The following is a 12,775-nucleotide window of genomic DNA, read 5'->3' as shown; positions in this document are numbered from 1 at the left end:
CACATATTTTATTCAAAACAGAAAAAAAAATACATGCAGCATACAGTCAAGTTTTTGTGTTGTTAGAGCTGATAATAATTATTTTAAATTAAAATGTGATTAGGCTGAAAGTCATTTCATTATTTGAAGAGAAATCAATTGTATTTGTATGAGAAAATCATTTCAGTTCCTTTTTACACATGTTTGGTCAAATTATGTGATAATTATGAAATTTCAGTAACTTGTTGTCTACCTATAAGAAGGGAGGTAATACATATAAGGTTAATCAAAATAGAAAAGGGAGGTAATGAAAAGTCCATTTTTCTCTGATTCACTTTGTTTTACCCAAGAAAAATAGGGAAAAGTTATGGATGGGTAATAAAAATAAAGTTTCCCATTTAAACAGTATTTAAGTAAATTTTTTTATGATTAAAATAGTACCCAAATATTTGTTGTATTACTTTGAATATATATAAAAAAAATTCATGTGGTCAGTTTGTGAAGTGCCAACTATCGGTTGTGCAAAGATTAAATTTTGCCACCCTGTTTATTACAGGGAGATTAAACTCAATGAAAGTCAATCTATAGGATGCTGAGCAAATAGCCTTCAGATGGATGAAATGAGTTTCTGCAAAATTTGATTTTTAGATGATAGAAATAACATTTTTTATTTTGAAGGATTTACTGAATCTTTCCTTTTGAACATATTTTTTTTTTCTGATCAATAGGGGAAAGAAAAGAAGAAAAAGCAAGAAACTAAATTGTAAGTATTTATATCAGGGGTAATCACTGAGTCACACTCTTGTTTACGTATAAAATGTTGAGACAGTCGTAATAAGTCGTAACTTGTGCCACGATACATTTATATCTATAGACATGTTATGGAATATGAATAGTCATCAAATTTACTTGAAGCTAAAATAAAATTTAATCAGGATACAAACACCTCTCATATTTTCATGTTATAAAAAATTTATATATCTACATTGTATTTCGTTTCTCAGATAAATAATACTTGGTTAGCTTGAATAATTTTTATATGGTTTTTATCTGAACAGGTAGTGGTCAGGTTGGAACCCCAGAGGACCAGTCCGGTTCCAAGCGAAGAACACAAGGTTATACTTTTATCTTTGAATTTTTCTTTGAAAAAATTTTTTTATGGAAAAATAATGTTCAGTGCAGAACAGGTCCTTGTTTTATTTGGAGTATTTAGTAATAATTTTTTCATGATCTGTGATTCTTGACTGTAATATAAAACATATTGCTCCTGATACTGTCATTATATTTGTATCTGATAGATGCAAGACCTGTCACACTTTTTTTCATTGGTCAAAATGCACATTAAACTTGTTTCTGTTTGACACAATGTGGCAATAATACTACAGAATCTTCTTTGCCACCAATATAGAGCTATGCTAGCCTATATAACCATGCAGTCTGATTGTTGCTAAATAGCCTAATTACAGTCAGGATTGATGTTTAATCATGTTTATAAAACTTTGTAAAGAGTGTTATATTAATTTTGGTTTTTGTTTCCTACAGAGAATATACAGAGGAATTCAAGTAGTAGAAGTTTAAGAAGCATGGCTGATGGTAAATATATGCTAAAATATTTTGTTTTATCCAACAAGCACCGAATGTGATTAGCGGTTACCACTAGTATAGAGCCAGGTCTGCCTGTACTGTCATGTAGTCTTACTCTACATTGTTGGCTAAAATTTCCATCCTTATATTCCAAATATTGATAATTGCACAGTTTCCAAAATTTAAGAAATTCAGCACCTTAAGGTCTAACATAATTACATAAACTTTATAGCTGTATATTTAGGAGCCAATAATGCATGTATTTCTTTACCTGTTATTTTCATAGGATATATTATGTTTGATAACATATATATACATAATGTGAATAAAATTTGAGAATTAGTTTAATGTAATTACTGACATAGATATATTGTTATATAAGGCTTATGTAAGAATTTCCCATGGGGCATCTGTGGTCGAGTGGTTAAGGTTGTTGACTTCAAACCACTTGCCTCTCACTGCTGTAGGTTCAATCCATGCCAGCGCTTGAATTCTTTCATGTGAGAAAGCCATCCCTCCATTACTATTGAACTGTTTATATGTGCATTTCAAGCAGGACTAGTCCATTATGCAAATTCATCAGGTCAAAGGTTTAGGTTGTAATTAAATATCATGTATTGTGTTTGAAGTATTTGTGAATCTGTATTTTAGAAGCTGAAGAAGAAAAAAATGCAGCTGAAGTGGCGCCGTCACAGTCCGTGCATGTCAGTTGGGATGATCCAATGAGCAGGTAAACATAGTTGTACAATAGAAAGATTGAGCTTCGATGGTTGAGATGTTGAAGTGTTTGACTTTTCAGTGCATGCCCCAGGCAATTACTAGTTAACCTGATGATCTATATTTTTATAATTTACGTCTAACAGGAAGCATGTAGAGAAATTTCATCATATCAATTATGCTAAAAATATAAAAATGTTGAGAGTTATGTAGGAGGTCGTTGAACTAATTACACTGTTTACCATTATGATCTTTTTTGGCTTACATATATGTATGCATTTTAACTCAGTACTTGTATACTGATAATATTGATATTTTTGCACTTTAAAAAAGCCAACGTCTGGATTAAATTGTATAGAGTAAGAATCTGTTTTTCAGACTGGAGCAAGCAAAATTGGCTCATAAGTTGGAGCGTGCCAACAGTCCGACACAGGAAGTTGGTGGCATGTACGGCATGGATGACGAGGATGCCCAGTACTCGGAATCTGACAATGAGACAGAAGTTCCTGTACCTCCGTTTGGAGAGCAACAACTTGTATGTCCATTTCCAGCCCCTTCTTAACCCCAACCCCCATTTCTTACTCACTTTCCCCCACATCCATGCTTTTATCATTGATTATGTTAGACAGGAAATTGTATTTGTCACAGAGTACATGTTACACCTGAAAGCTGCAACAAAATAGGATAACATTAAAAAATACATTGTTTGTATAATGATCTATATTGCTTCTTTAAGAAAATGAAAGAATGTAAGTAAACCAAGGCATTTTCTTGAAATGTTTTATTGTAAAGCATACTTTAATGGTGGACCAATTTTTAAAACTGCATGTAGCTGACAAGCTTGACTAGTTCAAAGACCATAACATTTATTAACCTTAATTTACTCAATTTGTTAAATGGACACTCCCTGCATTCAAAAATGGAACTGTGAACTGACTTTGGCCCCTGGGTGGGGGTATGTCCTGTAATAGACTATATTGATCTAACAGTTAAAATTGACACATTGCAAATCTCACTTATTTTATAGCACAAAATGTCACAGTAACATAGCAAAGTGATGTATTGATGTAGAGTACACTTTAGCTATATTTGTATTTAGTGTTTAATTTTTTTTTCTGTATATTAAACATCAAACTTTCTTGTCAGTTTGTAAATGTGATAATTTATGAGTGTGGGGAATATATAATCAATATATGATTGATGATCATGAATGCAATAAGCTCATTGGCTGATATTTTACCATCACACCTGTTGACAGATTTCATGAGCGTTTCCTGTTATGTTTAATAGCTAAGTTGTTTCAAAATCTAATGCCTGAAAATTTAACAAAATTGATAGGTTTGGGTTACGGAACAGGTTGTTATGCATTTTGTAAAAACTTTAAACTTCGTTTAAAGGAGGTGTTTTTATACCTTTATGGTCATCTTTCAAAAAAATTTACCGTAGATTGTCACCCATGTGTGTGTTTGGTTTGATTACCCACACCACCAGTAAACACCATATGGACAAGCACAAATCCCTGGTTTAAGCACAATGTATTTATAAAATGTTCCCAAGCCAATTATTACTGATGATTTATGTATGTGCGATTTCACAAAATTAGGTACTTTATCACAATACAAACAATTGCTCTGCCAATTTTTATATGGCCAGAATATAGTGTTGTATCCTGTAAATATTTTCTCAAAATGTTTATTAAATACTGTAATATATAAATATAATATAATTTAAGATTCAAGAGAATACCACACCAAGACCTGTTGGCAACAGTGGAAGGAAGAAGACCCCTACACCAGAAGGGCCATCAATTGGTAGGTGTAGAAATAATAATTTTAGGTCACCACAGATTATATCTGTACTGAGATTTCGGTGCAGCATGATTTTCTGAAACAATTTTGTTTTCCTTTTACTGAATATAATTTTTTGGGAACATGTTGGCAATATCAGGTTTGTATTGGTTGGGATTCTAAGAAAACTTATTAGATTACTGTTTACCAATTTATGATTGAATCATGATTAAAACTAGTGCAAATCCAACCCATTTTAGACCATTAGTCTGATACTTCCTGTCAGAATATGTTTTAAGGCTTAATATTGACAAAGCTTAAATCGGACAAAAGATGGCTTAATATTAACAAAATAACAACCTTAAATCTGACAAAAAATGACTTAGTATTGACAAAAAACCTTAAATATGACAAAATATAACTTATACCTGACAAAAGATGGCTTAAATATAACAAAATATGACTTATAGCTGACAAAAGATGGTTTAAATCTGACAAAAAATGACTTATATTTGACAAAAGATGGTTTAAATCTAATAAAATATGACTTATACTTGACAAAACTTGGCTTAAAGGGATATTCAGACAAAATAAATACAAAAATATCAAAATGATTTTATGTACTCAATTCATGCTAAAGTGACATTTCTTGAAGTTTCAGCATGAATTTCTGTTTAAATTCTATATATTTTGGTTTTAAAGCGTAAATATATATGTTGAACAAAATTTAGACGCCAATAGAATTTTGACTTGAACAAACCATTGAAATTACAATAACAGATATTATGGATATTGTATGATTGAAACAAGTCTAAGTCATTCATTTGACATGTTCTTTAAGGTTTCCAGAGAGTACTTTGATAGCTATTTTGAAATCCTAGCACTCTAACCTGACCAACGCGGGTCAAGTTAGGAAATCACCATTTTATTCTTTATACGGAGAAAAGTTTTGTTCCTTTGACTGTCTAATATATTCATTTTGAGGGCAATTACAGATTAATGATTGAAAATTCAGAACTAAGATATGAAAATTTTGCCTCTGTCTCCCTTTAAATCTGACAAAAGATGACTTATACTTGACAAAAGATTGATTTAATCTGACATACGATGGCTTAAATTTAACAAAAGATGACTTATACTTGACAAAAGATGGCTTAAATATGACAAGAGATGACTTATACTTGAGAAAAGATGTCTTAAATATGACAAAAGATGTCTTAAATTTAACAAAAGATGGTTTAAATATGACAAGAGATGACTTATACTTGACAAAAGATGGTTTAAATCTGACAAAAGATGACTTATATTTGACAAAAGATGGCTTATATCTGCCAAAAGATTGAATAAACTTAAAAGAATATTACTTAGATCTGACAAAAGATAGATTATATTTGACAGAAGATGACTTAGATCTGACAAAAAGATGGTTAAGACCTGACAAAAGATAGCTTAGACGTGAGGTGAGAAAAGATGGTTAAATTAAAATCCTTTATTAAAAATTTTCCATATAGTTGTTGGATTAATGTATAATGATTTTGATAATGTTTTTCAGCTTTCCCAACTTCAAACAAGTCTAGCAAGGTAACACCACCAAAGGCTGTTGAATTAGAGCAACAAGAAGTAGAAGTTGTACAGAAACCCCCACCTGTGTTCATGCTATCTGGAATGTTAGGACCTGTAAGTTTTTAAAATGTACTTGCCACAAGTATTTTGTCAAACATTAGTTTTATGTTTAATCAACTAAAATATATTTGGCTAGGTCAGAATCTCTGCAGGCTTGAAAATATCAAGTGTGTTACATTCTAGTAAATACTACGTGAGTCTAACATAATTATTATGTCAAGAATCCATTTATATACCTCCTAATATTTAAACTTAATTGTCAGCAATATCATTCCTGTTGACATGTGGATACAATATGGATTTTCTTCACATGGGTCATATTTGTGCATGTAATACATGTAGTTAGCAAGATAACATTCTATGGTGTGTGTTATAGATACCGTACATATGTATATTTACTATCCAGGAACGTGATGATTATGGTGCCCTTATAGAACAATTGGGAGGAACTGTGTTAGATACGGGCATGTTTGATGATAAATGTACACATCTTGTGATCAGTAAGTTATCTCATTATATAAATATTGTCTATTATAGCATAAAATCGGCTATTATTCCCTCTTTTGCCCATGTTATAATGGGACCAAAACCATGCGTTAACATAGTCACGCGCTCTTGTTATAGCCCGGTTTTACCTATGCGCAATACATGCAGGGCCCAGAAAACAAACAAATAATGACGATTTGGCCTGTTTGCCAGAGTCATGTGCTCTTGTTATATTGGAATTATTAATTCAAGGGCCTCGGTCGCATATTCAAGTAATAATGCCGGCAATACAGCGTATAGACATCGCCGCTTATCTTGGTTGTCGCCCTTTCTTAGAAACGGACAGTTGTCAATGTAAACAAATAGAATCTGTCAGTCAGTTTAAAATCCCCCGATTAACTTACAAAAATGGAAAGCACAAAATGAATATAAGAAAACGTTGTTTTATTGACGTTTATATTGATAAATGTTCTGTATGTTTCTTTGAGAGAATAATGTTTTATGCCTGATTTTTTTTTAAACTTGCGTGCTTAAAAAACCGATTCTGAAATTGAATCTGATGTCACTGATCTTTTTCCTACCGCCAATCTATAACCATTCTAGGAATTTCTGAGGCGCCTGTTTTGTCTTTGGTAGAGTAATGATATGTTTTTCTTATGTTAATATATCTCCAAAGTTAAACTTTGTTAAATCAATTAAAATTGGAAATTTTGTTCGGTTCTCAAGTTGTTGGCCCGGAAAAATAAAACGCATACGTAAAGCATGTAGAGTTGGATAAATACCGTTCAAGCACAAGGATTTAATGTTTGTGTTTTATATATATTATACATCACGAATCTGTTTTAGAATATTATGCTATAATAGCGTCAACGCATGTTTATTTTGTGTTATAAAGTCTGCAGAGTCCCTCGGAACTGTTGGAGCCCTCGCCCTACCGGGCTCGGGCACCAACCGTTCCTCGGGACTCTGCAGATGTTATAACACGGAAAAACGTGCGTTAACCCCATATAATCACAGGATTAATACAACTAAGTTACCACATACTCACCTCTTTCATGTGTAGAAGCTGTCCTGATGTAATGCAAGGAGGACTGACTGTGTTGTGTCCTGGCTTCATATGTGTGTTTGAATAGTACATAAATAGAATGTTGCTGCATAACCTGATTAACGTGAACCTTTGTTCAAAACTGCCCAGACTGGTTTGAAGCAGATTAATTTTTGATAATAGTAAGAAATAGATGTTTTTATTATACCCCCAAAAACGAAGTTTGGAGGGTATATAGGAGTCAACCGGGCGGTCGGTCCAGATGTCCGTTGCATTTTCCTTGTCCGGAGTATAACTTGAAGACTAATGGTTGGAATTTAATATAACTACATACAATGGTCAAGCACATTGAGAGGAAGTGCAGTGCACAAGAACCATAACTCTATCTAAAGTAATAACAGAGTTATTGCCCTTTGTTGCTTTTCCATTGCCTTCTTTTTTTGTCCAGACCATAACTTGAAGACTAATGGTTGGAATTCAATATAACTACATACAATGGTCAAGCACATTGAGAGGAAGTGCACTGCACAAGAACCATAACTCTTTCTAAAGTAATTACAGAGTTATTGCCCTTTGTTACTTTTCCATTGCTTTCTTTTGTTCGGACCATAACTTGAAGACTAATTGTTGCAATTCATTATAACTTCATACAATGGTCCAGCACATTGAGAGGAAGTGCAGTGCACAAGAACCGTAACTCCATTTTGACTTATTACAGAGTTACTGCCCTTTGTTTCTTTTCCTTGTCCGGAGCATGACTTTAAAACTACTGGTTGGAATTCAAAACAACTTCATACAATGGCCAAGCACAATAAGGGGAATTGCAGTGCACAAGAACCATAACTCCATCTTGACTAATTACAGAGTTATTGCCCTTTGTTACTTTTCCATTGCTTTCTTTTGTCCGGACCATAACTTGAAGACTTATTGTTGGAATTCATTATAACTTCATACAATGGTCAAGCACATTGAGAGGAAGTGCAGTGCATAAGAACCATAACTCCATCTTGACTATTTATAGAGTTACTGTCCTTCGTTACTTTTCCTTGTCCAGAGCATGACTTGAAAACTACTGGTTGGAATTCAAAACAACTTCATACAATGGGGTAGCACAATAAGGGGAAGTGCAGTGCACAAGAACCATAACTCCATCTTGACTAATTACAGAGTTATTGCCCTTTGTTACTTTTCCTTGTCCAGAGCATAACTTGAAAACTACTGTTTGGAATTCAGTACAACTACATACAGTTGTCAAGAACATTAAAAGGAAGTGCAGTGCACAAGAGCCATAACTCCATTTTGACAAAATACAGAGTTACTGCCCTTTGATTCTTTTCCTTGTCCGGAGCATAACTTGGAAGACTTACTGGTTAGAATTCAAAACAACTTCATACAATGGTCAAGCACAATAAGAGGAAGTGCAGTGCACAAGAACTATAACTCTATCTTCAGTATTTATAGAGTTATTGCCTTTTGTTCTTTTTCTTTGTCTTTCTGGACTTATTACAGAGTAATTCAATTAAACTTTATCAATGGCTAACCTTATTGAAAGGAAATGCAACATACATGAATTATCTTTAATTGCCCACAACCATAACTCTATGTTTCAATTATATTACAAGGTATTCTGTTACTAGTAACATCCTCATTTCCGAAGCAGACTTGTAGGGGTATTAATCACATTTAGTGATAGTTCTAGTTATGCCACCGCAGCATCTGCGATGCGGTGGCATATAGCGATTCACCTGTGTGTTTGTTTGTGTGTGTGTGTGTGTGTGTTATATAGATTATATAGTGAACTTAAAAAATCTTCTTGTGAAAAACCACTTGTCCAATTTCAACCAAACTTGGCAGGATTGATCCTTGGGTGAAGGGCTTCCAAAGTTGTTCAAAGAATTTCATTCCATGCAGAAATCTGGTTGCCATGGCAACCAAAAGGAATTATAAGAATAAATTTAAAAAATCTTCTTGTAAAGACCCAAAAGGCCTAGAGCTTAGATATTTTGCATAAGGCATTGTCTGGTAGACCTCTACCAAGATTGTTCAAATTATAGCCCTGGGGTCAAAATCGGCCCCGCCCGGGGGTCATTGATTTTCACTATATGTACATATAGTAAAAACTTAAAATAACTTCTTGTAAAGACCCAAAAGGCCTAGAGCTTAGATATTTTGCATAAGGCATTGTCTGGTAGACCTCTACCAAGATTATTCAAATAATAACCCTGGGGTCAAAATTGGCCCCGCCCCGAGGGTCATTGATTTTCACTATATGTACATATAGTAAAAACTTAAAATAACTTCTTGTAAAGACCCAAAAGGCCTAGAGCTTAGATATTTTGCATAAGGCATTGTCTGATAGACCCTTACCAAGATTGTTCAAATTATAGCCCTGGGGTCAAAATCAGCTCCGCCCCGGGGGTCATTGATTTTCACTATATGTACATATAGTAAAAACTTAAAATACCTTCTTGTAAAGACCCAAAAGGCCTAGAGCTTAGATATTTTGCATAAGGCATTGTCTGGTAGACCTCTACTCATATTGTTCAAATTATAGCCCTGGGGTCAAAATCGGCCCTGCCCCTGGGGTCATTGGTTTTCCTTATATGTATATAGAAAAAACTTTATAGTAAAAAAAGTTCTTCTAGCAAATGCTAGAGGTTAGATATTTTGCATGAAACATTGTGAAGTGAACTTCTAGCAAAATTATAGCCTTGGGGTCAAAATTGCCCCTGCCGGGGTCATTGATTTTCAATATATACATATAGTAAAAAATAAAAAAATCTTATTGTCTGAAGGTACAAGGCTTAGAGCTTGAATATTTGTTAAATGATATCATCTATAGGTACTCTACCAAAGTTGTTCAAATTTTGCCTCTTGTGTCAAAATTAGCCCCGCCCCATGGGCCATAGGTTTTCCTTATATGTATATAGTAAAAACTTAAAAAATCACCTTCTCTAAATTTACAAAGGCTAGAGTTAAGATATTTTGCATGAAACATTATGTAGTGAACCTCTAGCAAGATTGTACACATTATAGCCCTGGGGTCAAAATTGGCCCCACCCCCAGGAGTCATTGATTTTTACTATGTACATATAGTAAAAAAAAAAAGAAATATTTTTGTCTGAAGGTACAAGGCATAGAGCTTTGATGTTTGCTCTATAATATATTCTATGGGTTCTCTACTAAAGTTGTTTTAATTATGCCCCTAGTGTTAAAATTGGCCCTGCCCAGGGGCAGTGATTCTCATTATGTTCACATAGTAAAAACAGAAAATAAAACAAATCTTTTCTGAATAGGAGAAAGCTACAGCTTAGATATTTGACTTGAAATGTTGTTTGGTGGACCTGTATCAAGATTGTTTTGAATTAAACCCTTGGGTCCAAAATTTTGCCTTGCCCAAGGGGACAGTGACCTACTTTCTTGTCCTTTAATGTACAGCAATGAAATTTTGACCATGTGCACAGTTTTAGTTGTAAAATTGAACTTTGATATCAGGTGAACTAGATTTTGATGATGTGACCTACTTTCTTGTCCTTTGATGTACAGCTATGAAATTTGAACCATGTGTACAGATTAAGATGTTAAGTGAACTTTGATTTCAGCTGACCTAGATTTTGACAAAGTGTCTTACTATGTTGTCCTTTGATGTAGTCATGAAATTTAGGCTGTGTGAAATATGACCTTCACCACCAAATTCACTAGACTCAAGTGCATTGATATATTCCTACTCTGATCTTTTATTGAGTTAACAACAGATTTAACCACTAATCTGATAATAAGAATTAGATAGGTCAGGGATCTATGCATTATGACAATCTTCAAAATTGTATAGAAACAAAGAAAATCTGTTCCTACACTACTATTTAGTGTTGTATTAATGCGGTGGCATAGCATTTTTCTCAAATGCAATCTTGTTTATGTTTAGTTTTGTATACATAATTTGAAAATTAAGAATAAACTAGTATACTAGCATAATGAAGCATATACGGTTGCTTTGTTTTTAGCTCGGGTGTCGAGAAATGAGAAATTTCTAGCTAGTATAGCATCAGGAAAGTGGGTGTTGCACAAATCTTACTTTGAAGCCTGTAGACAAGAGCAGAGATTTGTTGATGTAAGGTGCTAATGTTTACTTGTGATATATCATCATAGAAAATCTTTTACTTTGTCACCTTTATACAAAAAAAGACAATAAAAATTATGTGAAGAAATGGAAACTTTCTGTGTTCAAAATAAGTCTTGGCCTGGCAGCATAAATAAATAATGTTTAAATTTAAAAGTAGAGTATATACATGTGTAATATAAAGCATTGTATCTTATATTAAAGATGGTATAATAATTGTGAGGAGATGTTTTTGTAGGAGGATTTCTATGAGTGGGGGAGTGAGGGTACACTAAGTCTAGTAAAGAATATGGAATCAAATGTAAGAATGTTGGCAGCTGCTGCTAGAGACTGGAGGATTAAGATACAGGAGGAGAAACGTGTAAGTTTTAATATTTATTACAGGTGACATTTATTTCTTCATATGCATATTATGTAATTTGGAAGTTTTGTTGTTGTTGGTTGTTTTTTTTTTTTTTTTTAACAAACAAACAAAAAATTAGAAAAAAAATCAGATTATTAGTGACAGTTCTAAAGATTTTCTTCCTAACAATTTGATTAGACTACTAGAATAAATGTTTCAAATTTGAGATGGCTTTCAAGCTTTTTCTCTAGATTTAAATTCATTTTGTATGGACATAAACAAGTTTTTTGACCAATAAAGGTAATTTGATTTTAAATTGATACTTATTTGTTATTGAACCAATGCTTGGTCACATATTAAAGTGAAAAATATACCGCCTCCATGGTTGAGGTGTTAGAGTCGATGCCCATTAATTTAGGTACCTCTCTGGCGTGGGTTCGATCACCGGGAGATGCTTTGGTACTTTAGCGCGGAGGAAGGTAGTCTTGTACTGGTGTAACTCTCCAGGAACGATGGTTAGGAAACTACCCGCCTATATGACTGAAATACTGTTCGAAAAAGGTGTAAAATAAAACAAACAAACAAACAAACAAAAACAAAGTGAAAAATAACAGATATTAATTTTAAAAAAAGATGTAAAGCTTAATAAAAAATCTTAGTTGAGAAACTTACATTGAGTATATAATTTTCACTATTTTTTATCTTTTACAGAAATCACCATCTCATTACGGTGCATTTTGCTCATGGCGTGTTCTGTTGAACTGTGATAGAACAAAGGAGAGTAACTATAAACGACTTCTAGTGGCAGGGGGCGCCACTGTGTTAAATACAAAACCTCCGTATACTGGTAGAATAGATGCTACTCATGCACTACTTGACTTTAATAAAGCTCAGTTACAGCAAGAAGACATGGAAAAGTTGATCGCTAGTGACTGTCTGTGTTTAAAAGTGGACTATATTAGTGGATTTTTGTGTAACCCGAACGTAGACATCACTGATTATATACCAGTTGAAATTGCAGCGTTACAAACAGCGTAAGTATACTGACACGTTTCAATATTATGATTTTTATAGTGCTGGTTTTGTATATA

At 33.4% G+C, this 12,775-nt stretch overlaps 1 protein-coding gene across 1 annotated transcript in view; it reads left to right on the top strand.

Annotated features, from left to right (window-relative positions):
- The window catches only part of LOC132725538 (DNA topoisomerase 2-binding protein 1-A-like), a 35,234-nt gene that overhangs the window by 21,906 nt on the left and 553 nt on the right, over positions 1-12,775 (top strand). The window contains exons 25-35 of the mRNA XM_060710670.1: positions 708-742; positions 1,038-1,094; positions 1,522-1,572; positions 2,215-2,293; positions 2,659-2,815; positions 4,013-4,091; positions 5,620-5,744; positions 6,097-6,190; positions 11,226-11,332; positions 11,580-11,702; positions 12,396-12,718. Of these exons, the coding sequence (XP_060566653.1) occupies positions 708-742; positions 1,038-1,094; positions 1,522-1,572; positions 2,215-2,293; positions 2,659-2,815; positions 4,013-4,091; positions 5,620-5,744; positions 6,097-6,190; positions 11,226-11,332; positions 11,580-11,702; positions 12,396-12,718 (1,230 nt within the window). The remainder of the gene's footprint in view (positions 1-707; positions 743-1,037; positions 1,095-1,521; positions 1,573-2,214; positions 2,294-2,658; positions 2,816-4,012; positions 4,092-5,619; positions 5,745-6,096; positions 6,191-11,225; positions 11,333-11,579; positions 11,703-12,395; positions 12,719-12,775) is intronic.

This window comes from Ruditapes philippinarum, unplaced genomic scaffold (genome assembly GCF_026571515.1).
Source record: "Ruditapes philippinarum isolate M1 unplaced genomic scaffold, ASM2657151v2 ctg1021_1_1_1_1, whole genome shotgun sequence".
NCBI lineage: Eukaryota > Metazoa > Mollusca > Bivalvia > Venerida > Veneridae > Ruditapes > Ruditapes philippinarum.
Note: the sequence above shows the minus strand (reverse complement) of the source record. Positions and strands in the feature narration are given on the sequence as shown.